Source organism: Sceloporus occidentalis, unplaced genomic scaffold, assembly GCF_023333645.1.
Source record: "Sceloporus occidentalis isolate IW3139 unplaced genomic scaffold, rSceOcc1.0.p SCAF_13, whole genome shotgun sequence".
Taxonomy (NCBI): domain Eukaryota; kingdom Metazoa; phylum Chordata; class Lepidosauria; order Squamata; family Phrynosomatidae; genus Sceloporus; species Sceloporus occidentalis.
In genome coordinates, this window is record NW_028316993.1 from 14194155 (window position 1) to 14216845 (window position 22691).

Here is a 22691-nt window from a genome sequence, read left to right on the forward strand (position 1 = left end):
CAGAGTCCTCCCTCCATGGCAACAACTGCCATCTTCCATCCTGGAGGAAGAGAGGGGGATTGGGGATTGGAAAGGGGCTAATTTTGAATTTTTATTGTATTCTGTATATATTTTTGTTGCTGTAACCCGCCCGGATTCCTTGTAATTGGGTGGGCTACAAATAAATTATTATTATTATTATTTCAAGAACTGAAAAAAATTCCTACAGCCCTTCTCCCTCCCTGCTCTCACACTGAAGAATTTCTACCCTTCAAAAGAGACAAAGCAGGGTGACGGCTGTTATAACGGTGGGGAACCAAGGCCACGTTACCTGAACTTGAACATCCCGGCTGTTTATAATCTCTACGATTCCCACCACATCATCAAACACCAGACCCAGCTTCTTGCAATTATCTAAAATGAAAGGGGCACAAAAAGAACTACTGAAGGCATTTTTACTTTGTGTCTGTAACATGGCCATTCAGAAGGTAAACTTATGCACCTCTTACTTCAGCTATTAATTTGCTCATTGGACTTAAGCAAACCACTACAGTGGCATCCCCCTGAATTGTGAGGATTACAATTGAAAAAAAGATTTAAGGACCTAAACAAGGAATCCGACACATAAGATCACTAATATCAGCAGTCTAAAGATAAAAAAATACTTATATTTTTGTGAATACATTTCTCTCTCTCTCTCTCTCTCTGTGTGTGTGTCTTATTTTTGCACTGTCAACAGTATACAAAAAGGGTTAGTACTTATCTCCTTTATGGAAATGCAGCAGTAGCAGCAGCTAAACCATACCTCCTGACATTTGCTAAGGGGAGGGGGAACATTCACTAGAAACAAAGGCAAACCTACCCAGTGTAATAGAGTTGATCTTGCCTTTGATATGGAGTGTACTGTTCACACACTTATAGACGTAAGCCACTTGCTTCAGCTCTGTGTCACTGATCACCAAGTTGGAGGCATTCTCTTGGTTCTCCTAAAAGGAAAGAAAGGACTGATCATTCTCCCTCTCTGCAAAGATGATCAGAAGGTGCAGATGAAGATCTAGGGCTACACTGAACTTAACAGTGTCCATCCAACATCTCTCCTCTCCCATTGGGACTGCAATGGTTCATCTATTTCTTAAAACTTTAGACCAACTGCAATTAACTGGGAAGCAGGCCTTAAAAGATAAATACTTCTAAAAATTGCAGATGCCAAGTCTTCTTTAGCAATGGCGTCTACTATAACAATGTAAAGATCACCAAAAAACCCTTTAACAACCAACTAGATGTGCCATTTGCTTCAAAGGCATTTTGAAATACCATCCGTTACTAGATCAATTCATGAATAACAGACATAAGATTTATTTATGACAAGGCAACTATTTCATTAGACACTTTATTTATAACCTGCCCTTTTTTAGGAAATGGGATTAAGGCAATCTTTGGTCAGGTGTGGCCAAAGAACAACAGATATTATTTCTGTTTCAACTACAACTCTCAGAATTTACCAGCTAGCATGGCCAGTCTGAACAGGTAATATCTGGGGTGGTGTTCTAGCCTCCCAACACTCACCACTCTCCATTTCTTGCCTTCCAGCTCCAGCATGGGTGGTTCCTTCTTCGCAGGTGGTTTCTGAGAGGTGTTCAGAGCACCTGTCGGTTTTGGAGCTGTGAAGGGCTTTGGTCCTGTTCGCACTGGGCCCCCTTGGCTCTTCAGCGTCGGGTTCTTGTGGGTTTTCATGTCATCAGATACGTGCTTTAGGCCTAGGAGGGAAACAGGTCATTAACATCACTCTTCAAGATGCAACCAGCTGTAGAGACCAGTGACCGCTTCAAACCCAGTGCCATAAAAACAAGGTCTTGTTCTCAAGTTATCTTTGCAGCAAGAGGACTCTGCAATGGAGCCCCTTCTTATACCACTGAGGTAGCATGAAAAGCCTTAAATGTTGCCTCTTTCCATGCCAGAGCAGACCTGCGAGTCTTCCCTGACCACAAAAGCAACATCAGAATCAGACTACAAGAGCTCATTGTTGCAAGTTCTCTCTTCAACAACTTGCCCTGAACTAATCCATCTCCCGGTCAGGCTATAACACCCTTGCTGGCTCTTGATATGTTTGTACCCTTCTCCAGCCTGGTACCACTTAGTTTGATTTTACTCGATAGGGTCAATAAACAAGGCTTAAAAGCATCACTTTAAAAGAAAGTCAATAGTATGCTTGTAGCAGTAATTAATACTGGAGAACAAAAGGAACTGCCCTACACAATTTGAAGTATTCCAGAACATCCACTATGGTCCAAAATATATTGCAGAAACAATCCAGCTTGAGACTACTTTAAATGCCTTGGCTCAATGTTAGGGAATTCTGGGAACTGTAGTTTTGTGAGACATTTAGGGGTTTCTTAGGCAAAGAATACTCAAGAGGTGGTTTTGCCAGTTCCTACCTCTGAAATTTAGTGTACAGCAACTGGTATTCATTGGCAGTCTTCCATAAAAGTAATAACCAGTGCTGACCACATTAATATACCCTGGAAGAGTTAAGTGTATCATGGAAAAAGAGTACAAGTTGACCATAGGAATACTGTAGCATATAAAGGCCTAACAAAGGTCCTTTATGTAAGGCTATGTAAATAAAAGGTAAATAAATCCTTCACTACAGAGTGCTCAAACCATGTGTTTGACTGCACCAGTGTGGCTGAGAAGATGGATTCTGTCCATCCCAAACACCCCTATACATGTACACACTAAATGAACAAGTCAAAGAAATGACCCCAGACCATCAATGCCTCTATTTCCAATTTAAAAGGCTGAAATTCATGTTTCAAGTGGTTCTGCCTAGGCCACAGCCGTTGGGCCCCTTGTTGCTGAGTTCACCTACCAGAAGTAATGGCTTCTCCCTGGTTGATCTGAGCAAAAAGAGCCGAACGGGACGCAGAGTCATCTGAGCCTGAACAGACAGGGGCAGGAGCGGGAGGGGGTGGAGGGCCAGGCGGTGGTGGTGGAGGGCTGCCATGAGGAGGAGGAGAAGGAGTCTGAGACCCGTTTTCATTGTCAGTGGGGATTGGTCCCTGAGGGGAAAGGGAAAAAACATCCAGAATAAATTTTAAGAACTAATGGTAAGAGTCAAGAGTGTCAGGATAGCTTGAGGATTAACCCACAGCCTGTACTCACCGTTTTGCTCCAGGTCAGGCCAGTGGTGTGATACTCCTTAATGTACGCCTGCAGCTCTGTCCAGATGCTCAGATAGGCTTTCACCCAATCCACATGCTTCTTATTGCTAGGAGAAAGAGGAGATGGGAAACTATGTGGTTGAGGTAAGAGAGATATTTGAAACGCTTGCTGCAACAGGAGCTTTAGATGACCTGCCCCCTAGTACGCAGCTGGAGCTTTTTTCACAAACTAACTCTTCAAACCTTCTGGCAAGGAAATCCAGCAATTCCCACCCCCGGCTTTATTCTACTTTGCCCTTTCCCAGTACACTTCCCATGCTGCTCTCACCCATCTATGGTTCAGTTAGCAGTGTTCCCATCTTTGCAATACCACTTTCCTTGAACCTTTTTCCTTCCTCCCCCCCCCACCCCCACACTCATCTTTTAACAGTGAAATACAATATCACTGGCAAATTTAATTAGCCCTGGATTATTAAACCCACCCAAAAGGTGGCCAAATCCCACTGAAGGGCATGGCAACTCCACAGTGCATACAGCAGTATTATCTGGCAATATGATTCTGGATCTATTTTTATGCCCTCCTCCTGTTTCTGTGTTGTTGGTACACAAACCATGTTACTTTAGGCATATTTGAGGCGTGAACTATACTTCCTCCAGAATTTCTGTTATCCTGTTCCTATACCCCCAAACAGCAAAGTTAAACTAAAGCCACAGAGAATTTGGGAGATGTTGATCAGTGCCTAACTAAATTTCAGGGCAACCCAAAGCGACCACCCAGCTATCCTAGCTGTCTGTAGTCTCCCATGGATTTTTAGAGCCAAGCATAACTTACACATCTTTGTATTCCTTGAGGACCCGGTTGGTATAAAACGTGGCTGCGTCTGTCATTTCCTTTACATAAGGGCCTGGTTTGGGAGCCTACAAGAAGAGAATGCACATTAGTTCACAAGCTCTCTGCTTGTCATCAAAATCCCACATTTGGAAGCAATCGCCTGAATTTAGGTTTAGGATCAGGATACAGAAGGTAAATGTCAACGCTGAAGAGAGCTCCAAACCACTTTAGCAACTTCCAAACTTTAAATCAGTGTGTGTCTGGTTTTCAGGTGTTGTTGATGTGCAACTCCCATCATTCCTCATCACTGGAAGCTAAAGTGAATTTCCTATCCTTTATACAGAATTACAAACCCCTATATTCCTTGAGAGAGTATCTAGATGTAACTGATCAGAAAGTGTAGCTGATCCTAACAGCACATCCTAATGAGCATCTTTAAGGCAGTCCTCTCACACTTTGCAAAAATGTGGAGGTTCAATATTACCTTGGGTGGAAAAGTGCCAACACCTGGACAGAGAAGCTCTTAGAAATCCTTACCATGGCAACCCAACCTAGTGCAGGGATGCTCTCGCCAACTGCTGAAAGATGGTTGAAAAGTTTGCTGCCACGGTTCTTCTCCCGGAAATTCTGGACAACTTGGATCTGATCAGATATTGGCTTCAGTAGGGATGAAAAGTTGTTCTGAAAGAAAAATTTTGAGACTAAGTTGAACTATGTCAGAGTGACTTTATGCACATTGAGTACCTCTTGCCTCCGTCCTTGTTTTATCATTAAATTGTCTACCTCACAGTCATTTGCCCAGCACAGTATTCATGTATAAAAACTGAAAATGGATAACAGCCAAATTCATAATATTTTCTTCTTCCAGGGAGCTCTGGATGCCATATACAAGACCTGGGCAAGTGTAGGGGGCTAGGGGGATGAATTAGCCCCTCAGGAGAGCTTGGACTGACACCCCCCATTGCTCCCCAAAACTAAATTCTTTTTTCTCCCAAATGCTCCCCAACTCCCTCTAGGTGGCATGGACGATTTTTCAATGTATTTTTAGCCCACTCAAGAGAGGAGAGGTCCTTTTTAAAATGAAGAAGCGACTGAAAGTCACTTTTGGCTTAATTCTGTGTTTCTTTTTCAAATATCTTCTTTGGACATAAAAAGCCCCCCCCCCCATGTGGTGAAACCCCCCCCCCCCAAAAGGGTATTTTTGGGCAAAAATATTTTATGAGACCTAGGGATCACAGAAACAGCCCACTGGCCGCACGTTGCCCACCCCTGGCGTGCACAGTTCTTTCCCCCCTATCCCCCCTTTCTCTTTGCATCATGAGTGTGTTGGCAGGGACTTCAACACACTTCAGAAATGAAGCCCGCAGAACACTATCCATCACAATTCTGTATGAATCATAGTTCCCCTCTACTCAGGGCAGCCAGCAACTTGTGCAGAAACAATTCCTATATTGGAGGCATCTTTTGGAAAAAAGAATCTGGCTCCTTACCAACTTCCTTTTTTTACAGCTAGCCCTTTAGCGCCACTGCTGAAATACTAAAGCATTTTCCACACTTACCGCTGTGGGTTGCTGGCACTGAGATGCTGTCACCAGAAGAGCTCTTTCTGTCATCAACCCTGCATGGACCATGTCAGCCTTGAACGTTGGGCGAGATGGAAAACAACAGAAATGCAAAGAGTATATGAATGATTTGTTCACATGGGATGGCATTCAGCTAGCAAAAGGAACACTGACACACATGATATAGGCCTGCTTTCTCCTACTTGTTGCTACAGTTTATCACAGCTCTAAAAAACAACAACAAACAAACAAACAAAAAACCGACTGAACTCTTAAAACTGTAAGTTAGTGATTTGATAAACAGGACTTCCATATGAATCTGAGGCCTGCAGTAGGGATTTATGTGTTTTCTACAGTTCACTTACATTACTGTAAAAAACTCCAGAACTGGTTTCCCCCAGGTCAAACTAACCAGCCCTAGTTCAGTTAGGCAGTGTGCCCTTTACTGCTGTTATGCACCTTCAAATCAACTTTAACTTACAGCTACACAAACACAGGGCTTTCTTGGCAAGAGTTATTCCAAGGATACTTGTCATTCATCACCTCTAAGGTTAACAGCTATGACTTGCCCAAGGTACCCCAACAGGTTTCCATGGCTGAGTGGGGATTGACCTGGCTGTTTGGACAAGAGTAGTAGTCTTGATTTTAAAAACATGGGCTAACAATTTGACATCTTATCAAATGCGTGTGGAAATTGGTGTTGAATTTGGGAGAGGGGAGATTTATGGATTCTCACTTAGTCACAGAACTCACCAAGGCAGTCCCTGGCTAGGTACACACATTAGGCCTAACATACCCCACATGATTATTGTGAGAATAAAATGGGACAGCAAAGAGGAAAAATATGAGCTCCATCAAGGAAAGGCAGGATATGAATGCAAATAAGTATTCCCCCAACAGTTTAGCAGCTGATTGTGAGCAATCTGGAAAAAGAAATGCTACCATTGGGAAGAAACCATGACAAGGCATTCTGAGCCTAAGGGATGGTGAGGGATTGAAGTCAAAGAATAGATAGTTTGGGTAGCTCTAAAAGGGATAGAGAGAGCCAGTGTGGTGTAGTGGTTGTATTAAAATATTGCAAATCCAGAGTTCCAATCCCCACTCAGCTATGGAAACCCACTGAGTAATCTTGGGCAAGTCACACACTCTCAGCCACAGAGGAAGGCAAAGGCAAAACCCCTCTGAATAAATTCTGCCAGGAAAACCCCATGACAGGATTGCCTTATGGTATCATAAGTCAGAAATAACTTGATGGCACAACAACAACAATAACCAATCCAGTGGCTCTGGAGCCATTCAAAGAACAAACATGAGTTGAAGCCTCCCAAGACATGAACATATATAGAAGATAATACAGACTGCTGCATTCAACCAACTTCAGCCATGATTTCACTAGTTGGCTTTAGGAAAGCGACCATACTCAGCTGCACTATGCTTAATATGGTAACATTGGCGGTAACACTGGCCTAACCTGCACAGTTCTTTTTAAGGTTTACTCAGATTGTGAAGCCCTTTGAACAATCTCAAATGCTACATAAATGGCTAAGTATTATCTACTGGTATCAGTTTATGTTATCAGTCAGATAACAGGAGGGACAATGAATGGGATTAAAGTGACAAAGACTAGTGTGTGTGTCTGAAAAGAAAAGTGCAAAGGTCAGGAACCTTGGTGTGGAGGTGAAGGAAGGTGCAAGGGCCTACCACAAAGCTCTTGGAAAACAAATGGAGAAAGTGGTGAGGATGTCACGATCATAGGATAGAAACACTGCTATAGGTTTGTGCCTTCTGTAATTCTCCATACATTAAGTCTAAAAACACACTTTCAGGCATAAAGATAAGCCATTGCTGATGTACTGTAACAGTTGGGTGTGGGGTGCAAGCCACTCAGGAGTGAGTGTGAGGTTGAGGTGGGGCAAGAAAGGCAGTATTTTCACAGCCTCTCAGTGTCTATGATGTAAATCCTACCTCTGTTGTTACTATTTGCTGTCAAGTCAGCTTTGACTTATATTGGTCTAATGAATGGGATACCATCATAGTCAGATTTTGTAAATTCACAGCTGTGGCTTCCTTGATCAATTCAGGTGGTCTTCATCTTTTCTTAGCCCTATTTGACATGGGCATGATTATAATTAGGGGGTAATGTACCTGGAGTGCTCTGAAACTTGCTATTTAGAAGCTAAACATCAATGCTATTGATTTGGCAACCATTGAAGGCATCTAAAAATTGACAGGCACCCAGTCAGTTCAGCTTATAGTCTGAGAGTGGACTGTAGCAAGTTCAAAACCAAATCTGAACCCCCTCAAGCTTTAGGTGCTACAGCTTGGTTTGTGGAGTTATTAGTTTCAAGTCAAGCATACTTCTCAGCTTGGAAATGTCCTCTTTTTTCCCTCCAGAGAGTTGTGAGTGGTATCCAAGCCATTGTGCATGTGGCGAGTTCATGTTTCCTCTCTTCTGCTATAGTCTCTGGCCAAACAAGTTTTACAAGACCTTTGAGGCACTGCCAAAAAATGCCAACCAAACAAAGACAATCTTGCAAAATGCATGAATTGAGACTTTTTAGAGAGGAAATGGGCACGTAATCCATTCTTCATTGTAACATCTCTGTTGTGTTTGTTTCAACTCTTTAGGGTAAAAATGCCCATAGCCTCAGATGGCAATTCTCCAAACTCTAGAGTTTTAGTGCCAGAACTGCATGTTTTGCCAAAATAGGAAACAGGAAGGAAGCCCAAGCCTTACGTGTTTTTGGACATCGCCGCCAATCTCTCTGCTTATTTTCACATATTCAGCTACTGGACCTGCCAAAAGAGCATCAAAGGCTTGTACATACTCAGCTACTCCTGCAGGGGGAAGACAGAAAGCAGATGATGAGACTCCACAGACAGCAGACACATTTGGACTGAAAAATTTGCAAATCATACTTGTGGTAAGCATCTTTCCTCCCTCCTCCTTCACTCCCCATCATGCACACAAAAATACACATGTCCATGAACTTCTACAGGGTATTCTGGATTTATTACAATGATACCCATCAACACCTGAGTCTTGGCTCTAATGAAATGAATACTTTTAGTGGGAAGCAGCTGGACTACAAAGGGGGCAACAGGGGCTACAATCACAGCTGATAGTACAGTTAGGCTATTCATGCCATGGGCTAGTGAGGAGGGCAATTCCCATCCCTTTATTCTTATATCCAACCCAGTTTACACAAACTTAGCTGCATATGCTGGCCACCCAATTTGTTATTCGGGGGTAACAGGACAGAGGGTGCTCAGTCCAGACATCTTACCTTTCTGAGGGCTATCCCCACAGCCACCGTGAACGCTGGGACCATGAGACATCATCTCCAAGCGCCCCACTGCTCTTTCCAACCGTTCAACTAGGTTCTGCAGCTCTGTCATTTCTCAGCACCTGCAAAGTGTGATCACACATTAGGAAGAAAGCCAATGCAGTCAATACAGATATGATCTACAGACAACCTGACAGCAAAACAGGATTCTTGACTGTCTTTTTGGTGAGAGGTTCCTTCAATGAACAGCCAAAAAGCCAGTGTGTACTGCTCAATAACTGTATTTATTACCTGAGCAAAATACTGACACCAGGTAAACAAAACAGAGTGGTTATATTTGGTTTATTCAATATAACCACTCTATTTGTTTACCTGATCTCATTATTGTGCTTGGAGCGCCACATGGGAACTACTGCCGCCAAATGAGTATCCAGGCTCCAAAGGCCCTGATCCCAACATCACAATAGTTTCCATTCTACAAGGATCCTATTGTGCATGGTGATGACTGGAAAGCTCTCATGCATATCTGGACAAATAAAACAGTTTCAGTCTTAGCTGCTTTAGTAATGACTTTGCTCATCGGAGAAACTCATACCGAGATCTATAAAGAATCATCAACAAAAGAGGCATAAGCCAATACTCACGATTATAGACAAAGTGGTAGAGACAAAGTGACAATGAATCCTACTTGAGGGAGCTAACCCCCGATTTTTCTAGCCCAGCATCCTGCTTCCATCTGTGGCTGGTGTTCTGCCCTGAAAGCTACTAGCAAAATGTCCTCTTCCCTCAGTTGGAGAATGAAGAGTTAGAAGAGACATTGGCCTGTTACAGACTGCCAAAATTCTTAGGACACATGCATCATTTAAACAGCATACCTCCAAAAAGACCCGAAGCAGCTTTATTTTGGCAGTCTGTAACAGGCCTGTGATGGCTATATAACAGGTAAGTAACCCACAAAGATGATCTTATTGCAAGGGAGAAGATAAAAGGCCCAAGAGCAAGGCATCTTAAGTGACCTGAAGCGAGGTACCATAAAGTGCCAGGGGTTGGCATCCAGTGGCTTAAAGATCGGTACCAGCTCACAGACCACCACTTTGAGCATCACTTTCACAGATAAGCTTAATATTAAAATCTAATCGTAAAAAAGGGTTGGGAAACATGCAGTCCTCCATACAATGTTGAATTAGCGCCCACTAACCCGCCCCGCTCTCAATGCTGGCCAGGGGCTGATGGGAGTTGTAGTTCCACAGCATCTGGATAGCCATCCCTTCTGCAGCCCTGCTGTAAAGGTTTCCTCCAGGAACAGCCTGAGACAGCCACCGAGCTTACCTGAACCAAATTCTTCAAAAGCAACACCAGCTAGACAACTCCATCCCGTGCCAGCAGAGGCCAAATTAGCATGCCAGTCCTATGGCACATGCCAAGCCAAGCAGCTGCCCAAGATGACGAACAATGCCACCCCTGTTTATGCTTTTGAACAAGACTTCATTTTCCAAGGAATGCCAAAGACAAGATTTCAACACACAAGTTTTGTTAGCTGCCTCCTTCAGAGGAGCACAGAGCCAGGCCATAGCCTACTAAAACTGAGCCCATATACAATTCACCCACCCCCTCACTGCCCATCAAGCTAATGCTATGACAACACTGGGAGCCACTGACCAGCGACTTTCTAATCAGCTAAGTCATTTGCACAATGAATCACCGCCATCATTTGGAGCATGAATCACAGCCCTAGGCTGAGCAAAACTTCCTTATATTGCCTTAGAACTCCAAAGCGAAACCAGGAAACATAACTGGATGTAACTTGGGGCCTAAAAATATGGAGTAATGCATCTGGCTCTCTCCCTCCCTCACCTTAAATTGCAAAAAGATCAAACTACCTGCACAGCAAAACTGAAGGCACAGTCTCAATGTGGGTTATGCAACCCCAGTACATTTGTTGCTACTTATTGGATGCCTTCAAGTTGACTCCGACTTACAGTGATCAGGTTTTCTTGGTAAAATTTATTCAGACGTTTGCCACTGCCTTCCTTTTAAGCTGAGAGAGTATGATATGCCCAGGATCATCCAGTGGGTTTCCATGGCTGAGCAGGGAGGTGAACCCTGGCCTCCGGGTATTCTAGTCCAACACTTGAACCATTACAACATGCTGTCTCTGGTTAGACATTAAAGCAAATAGTACAGCAGCCATTGGCTCAATAACACGGATGGTTTGGAAGTTTGAGCTGATCCACACTGAGCTGCAATGTTAGTAGAGCATCAATGCACTGGGATGCCAGCCCATGCCTCCTATGAGAATGTGCTGTGTGGAGATGCCACATGTTTAAGGCCAATGAAGCAAAGCATGAGATCAAGAGGCCAATGGAGACTAGAAAGCCTGGCAAGTTAAGCACTTTGTAACAAGGATTTCTGTTTGACATACTACTGAAAGATAGTGTCCACCCCATTCTGCCACTTTTAAGAAATACCAGAAGACCCAGTAAGGAGACAACCAGAAACTGATGCAATGTGCTGCTTCCACTTACTACATCCCCAGACCTCCAAGAAGAGGAAGAGAACAACTTCCTTCCTGGAACAGGCACAGCAATTCTTTAACTTCCCCTTTACAGAAAGGTACGCAGCCATTACTGAATGAAAAAGCTCACTCAGAAAGGTGGCTCCATCTTGCTTTAGCTTCCATGCAATCCTGACTTTTTCACAGAGAAGTGGAAAAGTGACCTCTTAGAGTTGCCTGAGTACATGAACAAAATGTGGAAAGAGCTCATTGATTTTCAACAAATTCCACGATCACTGCTTTTAAAGAGAGGAATCTTTTGTGAAAGTAAGGTGAATACGTAGTCTTTCACATTCGCTCAGAAACCAGTACACTTTCAGAAGCAAAGGAATCTCTCATTTGTCCCCAATAAAGCAGAAGGAACCCCATAACTATTAGACTTTTAGTTTATTTCTGCCTGTTCATGTGCTGCTGAGTCTTGCACACTGAAGTCAGCCTGGCAAGCTGCTGTTTAGAAACCTGTAATAGCGTCCCAACCCAGTTATCCTTTTGCTTGATGGGCTCAGGCTCAATGATAAGCAAGCCGCTGTTGCTATACTTGTTTTAATTTTTGTAAACTGCTTTGACTGAGAAAAAGGTAGGATATAAATGGATATGGTGGTGACGGTGATTTGTGACACTTCTGTCTATTGCCTTTGTTTGGAGCACCCACCCCTTGCAGGGTCCTAAGCCCTCGCAAATGCCCACTCCTGCTTTGTGGTGTATGGCAATGGATCTCCCAGGGTTTCAACCAACCTTGCTCAGGTCAATCTGAAAATACTGTGAATTGACCTTTTGGTGCGCAATGGTACTGAGCTACAGCAAAGGGCTGACAGGTGTAGTGTTCTCTTCTCTAGCTGCACAAGCATCATGTGCATGTCATAGATTAGTACTGGGGGGGGGGGGGTTCCTTGTTATTTGCTGTGGTTTGGTTCCAAGACACACACACACGGTAGATGACAAAATCTCGTCCCATTAAATACAATGGCATAGTAAAATGGTGTCCCTTATATAAAATGGAAGATCAAGGTTTGCTATTTAGAATTTATACCTTTTGTGGGGATATTTTCAAGCCATGGATGCTTGACTATGTGGGTAAAAAATCCGTATCTGACATTGAGAAAATCCTGATTTGAATTTCTGTTGATGCCCAAACCTCAATGGATGACTCTGCGACAATTGTTCTCTCCGAATCCACTTACTCATGGGAGTGCTGAAAGGATAAAGTTTGCCTCCCACCTGATTTCCTGTGGTGAGAGAATAAGGTTCCAAATTCTATTACTTTATACCACAAGAGCCTAAAATAGCCATGTGTAGGCAGGCAGTTTGGTAAGATCTTTTTTCAAAGGCCATAACCATATCAATTTTAGCAACAGAGAGGTTTTCTTGCTTCAGGAATGGAGGAACGGAGTTAGTGTAGTGGCTACTGTAAGAATAACGTTACATAAACATGCAATAAGGAAGGGCATTAGAATCAAGGTGATAATCAGTTCTCCTTCATACTCCTCATAACTTTGTGAACATGAAGACAGCAAAAAGCATGCAGTCTTTCCTGTGTTTCTTCAGGGTCTCTACATCCATTTTATTAAACCAATTCCTAAGTGATTTCTGGTTAATGGAGCAAACAGAGGTGCCATTCTGCACTACTGAGCCCCGCTGCATTCCATATGGGTCTGATCGGATTAGAGCCCCATTACCCTCTGACTTGATTGTGTTTCAGATACGGGGATTACTGGCAACTTGAAAGCTCAGGCACAGAGCAGCTTCTAACCCTGAGGAATCTGACAAGCTGTTGCAAGCCTGCCTGCAGTGGAACATGGGGCCTCTTTAGAAGTGGGCTGCTATGAAAATAGTTCCTGAATACCAGGAAGCCTGTGCTTGTCTCTAGAACATCAGACTTCCCTAATCATCCCTTGTGGTTTGAGAGAACCACTTTGAAATACATGAGCACTGAGAGAATCAGAGGCTAGCTCTTAGACTACAGCTATGGATGATCCCAAACGCTCTTGTTGCTGTAGCCATGCGCTTTCAACTCATTTCCAACTTATGGCGACCCTATCAGGGGGTTTTCTTGGCAAGATTTGTTCAGACAAGGGTTGACTTTGTCTTCCTCAGAGGTTGAGAGGGTGTGACTTCCCCAAGTTTACCCAGTGATTTTCCATAGCCAAAGAGGGATTTGAAGCCTGGTTTCCCAGAGCGCTAGCCCATCGCCCAAACTACTACATCACAATAGCTTTCTAAAAGGTCCTCCTTATGTTTAAAGGATATCAAATCTCAAATTCAACTTAACGGCTGGTGATGCAAGCTCTAGTAGGAGGCTAATCAATTTGTGAGGCATCTCTACACACAATATAGTAGAACCATGGTTTGTGCTAAGCAGCATCCAGAGGGAAAAACATGGTTAAGCTCACAAAAGCACAATGAAATCTTGGCTTAATTTCATTGTTCTAAATGCTTCCCACATGTAAACACAGAAAGACATAAGTGAGACCTCTAAGTAGAGGACTGTAGGAACTACCTTAGGTGGGGTTAATATCTAGCCATGATTAATACAAACCACTGTTTGTAAACACTTCAAGATAATGGTTTCATATTCGAGTTTGAGGCCAGTCCCTAAAGATAACTAAGAAATGTGATAGAAAAAAAAGAACTATGTTAAAAGTAAAAAGGTTTAATACAGCATTGTTTAAAGGTTTAATACAGCATCGATCTCCTATTTTATTCTCTCAGCAATGCTTCCATGTTACATATTTATCAGCCCTTTCCATCTCTATACTAACTGCCAAGTGGTTCCCAAACACTTAGATGTCTTTCAAGTACTTATTACACGAGATAGCAAAGCAAGATCTTTTTAAAGGACTTCAGTTCTTATGTATTTTGTTGCAAAAACTATTACAACTCAGACTAGTAATGTCTCCTGCAGGAATCTGAGAGCCTCAGGGTGAGGAGCGGTCAAGCAAGTCGGATTCCATTTTTTGTCACTGCAGCGTTTAGAAGAAACATTTAAAATCATCCAAGTTGTACTGCTAAATCTCTCAAACACACAACCATGGCGCACACACAGATGGTCAGGAATATTTTAGACCTTAAGAGGTGATATTATAGCCATGTTTAAATACTTGAAATGATGTAGCATTGAAAAAGGAGCAAGCTTGTTTTCTGCTGCTCCAGAGATTGCAACACAGAGCAATGTGCTTAAGCTGCAGGAAAAGAGATTTCACGTAAACATTAGGAAGAACTTCCTGATGGCAAGAGCTGTTTGACAGTGGAAGATGTGGCCTCGGAGAATAGTGAAGTCTTCTTCTTTGGAGATTTTTAAACATAGGTTGGATGGTCGTCTGTTGGGAAGGCTTTGATGGTGTCTTCCTGCATGGGACAATGGGTCTTTGGATGGTCCCTGTGGTCTTTGCCAGCTTTATGATTCTAACTATCATCCTTATCCAAAAACACAAGTGCTACAGGCATGCTCCTCCTTTCCCAGGAATGAACTATCACAAAATACCCACAGACTACCTCTGCTTCAATTATATCCTCTTTAAGCAAAGGCCATCACATACACACCTTGGTCTAAAAACAGAAACTAAAAAACACGTTTATCTGCCAAAGATGCGAGATGCAGAAAGAAGGAATGGTGGAGAAACAGGAGGACTGTGAGATGAAACTAAACCTCAGAGGGAGGTGAGGTGGGAACATCTGAACAGCGTAAGGATGCCATTATTTGAACCTTCCTTTTGTCACTTTAGTATCAAAGCCATATGTTATACTGGAGCTGGCAACTTGAGACAAGATTCAGATGTCTAAATGAGATAACAAGTTAGCCTCTCCACTTCAATTTGCTTGAAGTGACCATGCAACGTACTTCTCAGCAATGCACCTCCAAAGTGGGATATTCAGTCATATTTATTTAAAACAGTGGATAAGCATCATTGGTGGCCAATGTGTGGCCCTTTGAACGCTGCTGGACTGGAAGCCTCATCAGCCCTTGACATGAGGGATGATGGGAGTTGCAGGTCATCAACTGCAGAACCAGAAGTTGCTTATTCTTGATATACATGGTGCTTTACCCAGAAACCTTATTTTAAAGAACAGAGAGAAATCCTTGTTTCAAGGAACTTACCATCTAAAGTTTTGCCATGGCAGAAACCACAATTTCTCCAACAGGAGAACCATCTTCTGGAAACTTTATTCTCATGGCCTACAATTTAGTGTTATACTTGAACCCTCAAGGGTAGTTAATCTTAATTTTGGTTTCCGGAGTCAGTTGCACAAGCTGATGTTTGGTTATTTCAACAAACTGTAACTAGGATTAAGGTAAAGGTAAAGGTTTTCCCTTGATATGAATGTCTAGTCATAACCGACTGTAGGGGCTGATCAACTATGATCAACCATTGTGTTAATGGTTGACAAGAGCATGAATGACACAACAAGCTAAGGTCAATCCAAAAATGGAAATAAATGATCCCAAGCCCTTCCCCACGGCTGCCAAGGGAGCCTAGCCCTACTTCAATGGCTTCCTGACACATCCATACATAGTCAGGGATAGAGAAGGAAGAGTGAGAGGGAGAAAGAGAGATGCATACGTAAGAAGGGAGGAGGAGAAGGAAATACAGCGCAGAGGCAACTCTGATTTAGTTATAAATTCCCTGGACTAGTTTCAACTAGGGATAGAGACTGAGAACTTAAATCCTTTATGGAAAAGGAATGTTTTCATAGTAGATGTGAAGAGAAAAGGGGTAGACTGCAGTTGCAGGATAACGTTTCCAGGCACACAAAGCCACTATAAAATGGAGCTATTTCAAGGAGGCATGGGCAGAACAGCTTTAGCAGATGGGTCCCACAGAAATCTGCAGAAACTGTCCTACTTTGCAGGGGACGAAAGTAGTCTATAGCTGGGACTATTCTTTCTTTATAAGACTCACTGCACATCCTCTCCCCAAGAAGCAGCAAAACACGCGGGTCCCTTTTATTTCCTTTTAACAGCGCTGTGAAGTAAGCCACACTGAGAGCGCATCCACACTGCAGAATTAATGCCATTTGACACTGCTCTAACTGCCATGGCTCAGTGCTATGGGATTCTAGGACGTGTAGTCGGCTGTGACACCAGATTTCTGTGACAGAGAAGGCCAAATGTCTCACTAAACTGCAATTCCCAGAATTCCATAGCATTAAAGTGGTGAGGAACTCGGTTTATCTCTACAGTGTGGATGCAGCCTGAGAGCTTGATGTTTGTGGGATATGAACAGAAAGCAAACTCAGCCATAAAGGGTCTTGCAGTAGCATGCAAAAGTAAGCTGCAAACACATAAAGATAGCAAAACATATCAAAAGCCTATTGCATGTAGGTTATACATGAAACATTTCAGCTATTCCAGCACTTGAAAGACCTCTGAGATTTTGGAAAGAGCTGCCCAGAGAAGCCTGTCTGAGGAATGAGATCTAATGTGGGGAGCCACTACAGAGAAGGCTCAAGCCTTGGCCACTCTCTTCTGAGCTTGTCTTCAGCTGATCTCATGATGTAGTGGATCACTGAGACCGGATTACCTAGGTCCAAGTCCAATTTGTTCTCCGCCAAGTATCCCTTCTGAGAACAGAATGCAAAAACACTCACATGAAAAGATTCCACTCTGACACATTACGAAAACATTTTGCAGAGAGCTGCACTATCGCTTGCTGCCAAACGTTAATCAGGGAAGTTGTCAGAAAGAGGCTTGGGACTATTTCCTGTTTAACGGAGCACATCTGGAAGCAAAGCTCTTCAGGTTCAGCCTGGGAATAGTTGCTGCTTCTCAAGCATTTCAGTTACTGGCTTTCACTCGGGTCTGTTACTTACGTCTAGTCAAGAAAAAGAAACAAATACCGCTTCCCTCTTTTGCCCCTTCTTTCTAACTGTAGAAAGCATCCGTCTCACGCAACTCATGACTTGGTAGAAACAGGTCTTCTTGCAACAGCTCCAAAGTTATTGGGATGAACAACATCTGACTACCAAAGCTGTATAGCAACAGACAGAAGAAGGCTGCCACATCTGTGAGGATGCAGCACCTGCTCCAAAGCTGAGAATTCAATAGCAATAGCAATTACATTTAACACAGCTGCCTTGCTGGACCAGACTTAGGGCCAGGTAACCCAGCATTCTGTTTCAACAGACGCAAAACATATGGCATCAGGCATCTCACAAACAGGCTATGACTGAAAACCTTCCCTTCTCCTGTATTGTATTCAATATCTGACCCTCAGGTATACTATCTCTGGGCATCTAAGTTCCACATAGCTATCACAGATAACAGACCACATTCTCCAGATAACTGTTTCTTCAAGTTCTAAAGCTATGAAGATTACTATGTGGACACGCATGCACACTTTCAGGTTGCCTGTTAACTTATGGTGACCCCATGAATTTTGTAGGGTTTTCTTAGGCAAGGAATATTTAGAAGTGTTTTTGCCAATGCCTTCCTTGGAAATGGGGCCTATATCATCTGGCATTTGTTGGTGGCCTTCAGTCCAAGTACTAACCAGGGCTGACCCTGTTTAACTTCCAAGATCAGCCAGAATCTGTTGTTTAGGTCCTGTCATTAAATCTGGTGGAAGGGATTTTCATAACTTAGCTGTACCATTCTCATAAATAAAGCCATAAAGCAGTGATGGTGAACCTTTTAGAGGCCAAGTGCCCAAAGTGCAACCCAAAACCCACTTATTTATTGCAAAGTGCCATGTCCCTCTGGCTTTCTAGTAACAAACTCTGACAAACTCTGTGCTGGGACGATGGCACATGTGTCCACAGAGAGGGCTCTGAGTGCCACCTCTGGTGCCAAAGGTTTGCCATCACTGCCATAAAGGTTCACAACCTTTAACATTTTTGCTTAGTAATAAAAATCAACCTCTAGTATGTAAAGTGGCAAAGGAGTGGCAGAACATTACGGTCCAAAACACACTGCAGAAATAATCCAGTTTGAGACTTGGCTTCTGGGAAATGTAGTTTTGTGAAACATTGAGCCATCTTGTCAGTGAGCTCTGGTGCCACAATAAACTACAATTTCCAGGATTCCCTAGCACTGAGTCAGGGCAGATAGAGCGGTCTCAAACTGGATAATTTCTGCAGTGTGTTTTGGACCTATGTCCGCCTTTCTAATAGTCCAATATATTTCTGTCCTCTGTGAGAAAAGACTTTCCTTCCTGTGACTGGCATGGAAAGGAAGATATATAGCATTCTGACTCCCCTCCACTCCATTGTCACCTTTTACTATGAGGTACGTAGTTAACATGCCGTGGATAACAGTGTTATCTATATATACTTTATGTCTACACCAAGATGAGTATGACTGCATATTATTTTCAACATTTGCAGTACTATACATCTTTGCCTTTCCTCCTAGGAGCTCAAGCCAACATCTATGGTGAATGTCCTTCCTTTAACCAAACACGCCACACCATAATTAACAGTTCTTCTCAACTACAGACATGGCACCCAGAACATTACACACATTACCCCCAAAGCTCAGGAGGGGTGAAGATAGCAGTGCAAAACTAATTCTTATTAGGAGGATTAGCAATAGTATTATAGTAATGCTAGTAAATGCATGTTATGCTCTTCAGTCACAGAAATGGACGACTTATGATCTGCAAACCATGAGGAGCATGTAGATTTATGTCATGTAGTAAAGGGGCTATCATTAGCCACCTCACTTATAGGCACAGACATTCCTTCAAGCCAAAGTCAGCCCACATATAACCACTATGACCATGAGAAGGAACTATTTCCCGTCCAATTTCCAAACTATTCCTAACCCTGGCCCTGTTCAGACTGTCATGTTGCTTTAACCCCGTAATTAAAGAACCAACATTTTCCTTGGAAAGGACATACACGCTTCTGTCTTCTCCGAACATCCTCCCCCGGCTGCTATCTCCACGGCACGCTAACCTACCCATCCACCACCACCTCTTCAATTCGCTCTGACAACTGCACAACGGTCAAAGAAACAAGATCCCAAGATGAGTCTTAGACGTCTATCCTTGTCAGCAGCTGACAATTACTATTACAGTACCTGCTGTAAGACTGGCCTTCTTCTCCCAGGGCACAAAATCTCCTTTTTAATGGTTCTTTGCAACACATATTTGCAAACCTTCAGCCCACTTACTATGTAGGCTAGTCCTCCTAATCTACTGGACTGAGTGCAGGATAAGACTCTCTTCCTAGAGATGCTCCTCACTCAATACATAGGTTTCGTCTCCTATAGAAATTCATGTCGTGCCTTCCATGCTGCCATAAGCTGCCATGTTAATGTTTTAGGCTCCAACAGCCCTAGGTACCCTAGAACCAGTGTATAAAAAATACTCTGATCTAGGCAAACCATTTGTTAGCAGTGATAAGGTGCTAATTCCTGACTATTGGCCAAGCTGGCTGGGACTTCTGGGAGTTGAAGTCCAAAACACTCAGAGGACCAAAGTTTGGGAATCAACGTTCTAATGGATGCACAGAGTAGACTGGACAATATAGGCAGTCCCTTTAAAACAAGATGATTTTTACCCTTGAGAAAGCCTCATACACTGTCAGAAGATTTTGTCGTTGTTGAAAACTCTGTCCATGTTTTTGGCACACCAATGGTACATTGGTCTTCAATCATTGTGTTTAGGCAGCACTAACTGGTGCAGAACGCATGAGAAAGGTTATCTGGGCATCCAGTTGCGTCTGTGCGTTATGAGCCTTCAAGGGTGACCCTAAAGCGAAGCTATTGTGGCTGTTTTTCGACAAGATTTGTTAAGAGGAGGTTTGGTATTGCCTTCCCCTGAGGCTGAGAGAGTGTGACTTGCCCAAGATCACCCAGTGGGTTTCGATGGCCAAGTTTCCAACTTAAGACGACCATATTGTGAGGCTTCCTTGGCAAGGTTTGTTAAGAGGAGGTTTGCCATTGCCTTCCTCTGAGGCTGAGGGAGTGTGACTTGCCCATCCAGTGGGTTTCATGACCCAGCTGGGAATCAAATCCTAGTCTCCAGAGCCACAGTCCAACACTCAAAGCACTACTGGCTCTCTGGACATCCAGATACCACTCCAAATGAAAGGGAAACCTCTGCAGCACTCGGAGGCTGGCTGTACCATCCAAGCCTCCTGACACAGCAGTTCTGAGGCCGCAAGGCAACACACGGTGGAGCCGAGAAGCATGCACACCCCACAGCCAAAAACCAGCCTGGAAATATTGAATATCCCTCCCTGCTTGTAGTCAAGCCCATACTAGAGGCTGCATCTACACTGCGGAATTAATCAAGTTTGACACTGCTTTAATTACCAGGGCTCCAGGCGATGAACCCTGGGGTGTGTAGTTTGCTGAGATATTTAGGCCTGTTACAGACTGCCCAAATAAAGCTGCTTCGGGTCTCTTTGGAGGTATGCTGTTTAAATGATGCACCAAAGCTGCCCTCCAGTGCTTAGGAATGGAGTGTGGCTTTGGCACGACCTCCGGACTCTTATGACCCATGCATCATTTATATAGCATACCTCCAAAGAGACCCGAAGCAGCTTTATTCTGGCAGTCTGTAACAGGCCTTAGTCTCCTTTGCCAGGGAACAGTGAGGCCACAAGGATCTACAAGTCCCAGAATTTTGTAGCATCGAGTCACGGCAAACTGGATTGTTTCTGAAGTATGGGTTCTGGCAAACGGAGTGCATGTGTGTGTGTGTGTGTCCATCCAAGGAACTACAAATCCCAGGATTCCTTGGCATTGAGCCACGGAGCGCAGGTTAAACCCACATGGTCTGCGTTGCCAAACTGCTTCTGCAGCACAGATTCTGGCAGACCAGAGAGCCAATCTCTCCTCAGCCATGAGCCTGGACAAGCCACACTCTCTCAGCTTCCTTTGCGATCCCAGGATTCCACAGGATGGAGTCACGGCCATTCAATAACCAACCTGGGTTATTTCTGCAGTGCGGAGGCAGCCTCGGATAGCAGGCCACAGAGAAGCATAGAGCTGGAAGAGACCTTCAAGGGCCATCCAGCCCAACCACATTCTGCCATGCAGGAACTGGCAGTCAAAGCACCCCTCGCAGTCAAAGCGCCTTCCTTGTCATTTCAAGGGAGAAGCCTAGAGGCTGCATCTACACTGCAGAATTGGTGCAGTTTGACACCGCTTTAAGGGCCACAGCTCCATGCCAGGGAATAGCCTAGGATTCCATAGGAAGCTGAGAGAGTGTGGCTTCCTGGAGAAATAAGGCACTTTGGCAACGCAGACCATATGAGTTTAACCTGCACTGCAACTGGCTCCACGACTATGGAATCCTGGGATTTGTAGTACCTTGGACCCTCCCCTTTGCCAAAAGCTGTATTTATTATTATTATTATTATTATTATTATTGTTATATTGCAGAAATAATCCAGTTTGGGGCTGTTTTAACTGCTATGGCTCCACGCTACGGAATCCTGGGATTTGTAGTCCGTCGTGGCACCAGAGCTCTAGTAAAAGGAAGGCTCGCAGAACTACAAATCCCAGAATCCCACTGCAGAAGGAATTAGACGCAGCCTCCAATCTTCCTCCCTCGAGAGGGATGTCAAGCGTATGCGAAACGAAAAGAAACATGGTTCCAGGGCCTCCTTACCTCGCCCAGCGCTTCTCCTCGCCTTCGCCTCCCGGCTCCCCCACTTCCGCCTGGAGACGCCCAGCAACCCTCACAGCTCCACTTCCGGCCTCACACCGGAAATACGCTCGAGGGAGCGAGCGGCTGCGGTAGTAGTGGCAGAAGGGGCGGGGCCACGAAGTAGCCACGCCTTCTCGACTCGCGAGGGAAGAGGCCGCGACGGGATTGGACGGGACTTCAGGGAAAGGTGGAGGGGCGTGGCTTATCGGTGATTGATGTAGGGGCGGGGTCACGCCTACTCGGATCGTGGTGGAAAAGGCCAAGTAGGGATTGGGCGCGGCTTCAGAGGAAGGAGGGGCGTGGCTTCTCAGTGAGGGTGGTAGGGCGTGGGCCATGACGTAGCCACGCCTCCTCGGTTCGCGATGAAAAGGCCAAGTAGGGATTGGGCGCGGCTTCAGAGGAGGGGGCGTGGCTTCTCAATGATATTGGTGGGGGCGGGGTCATGGCGTAGCCACGCCTCCTCGGCTCGCGATGAAAGCAGCCAAGCAGGGATTGGGCGCGGCTTCAGAGGAAGGCGGAGGGGGGCGTGGCTTCTCGGTGAGGGGTTTAAAAGAGGTGGCGCGACGGATATTGTAGGGGTAGCCACGCCTCTTCAGCTCGCGAAGGAAGAGTCCAAGTAGGGAATGGGCGGGGCTCCAGGGTTAAGCGGAGGGGCGTGGTTTCTGAGGCGAGGCAGAATTTGAAAAATATGATTGACAGGCACCAACGGTTCCTTCTG

At 44.3% G+C, this 22691-nt stretch overlaps 1 protein-coding gene across 2 annotated transcripts in view; it reads right to left on the reverse strand.

Annotated features, from left to right (window-relative positions):
- The window catches only part of CAP1 (cyclase associated actin cytoskeleton regulatory protein 1), a 49957-nt gene that overhangs the window by 3004 nt on the left and 24262 nt on the right, over positions 1-22691 (reverse strand). Inside the window, exons 2-12 of one of the 2 annotated variants that reach the window (XM_089479221.1) lie at positions 21935-21956; positions 8822-8943; positions 8272-8372; positions 5532-5609; positions 4510-4653; positions 3973-4058; positions 3142-3247; positions 2849-3038; positions 1546-1736; positions 842-965; positions 311-393 (exon numbers count right to left, since the gene is read on the reverse strand). In XM_089479221.1, the coding sequence (XP_089335347.1) occupies positions 311-393; positions 842-965; positions 1546-1736; positions 2849-3038; positions 3142-3247; positions 3973-4058; positions 4510-4653; positions 5532-5609; positions 8272-8372; positions 8822-8933 (1215 nt within the window). In that variant the 5' untranslated portion in view covers positions 8934-8943; positions 21935-21956. Of the gene's footprint in view, positions 1-310; positions 394-841; positions 966-1545; positions 1737-2848; positions 3039-3141; positions 3248-3972; positions 4059-4509; positions 4654-5531; positions 5610-8271; positions 8373-8821; positions 8944-10150; positions 10382-21934; positions 21957-22691 lie in introns of those variants that run through there. The other variant, XM_089479222.1, reaches the window with a different exon arrangement.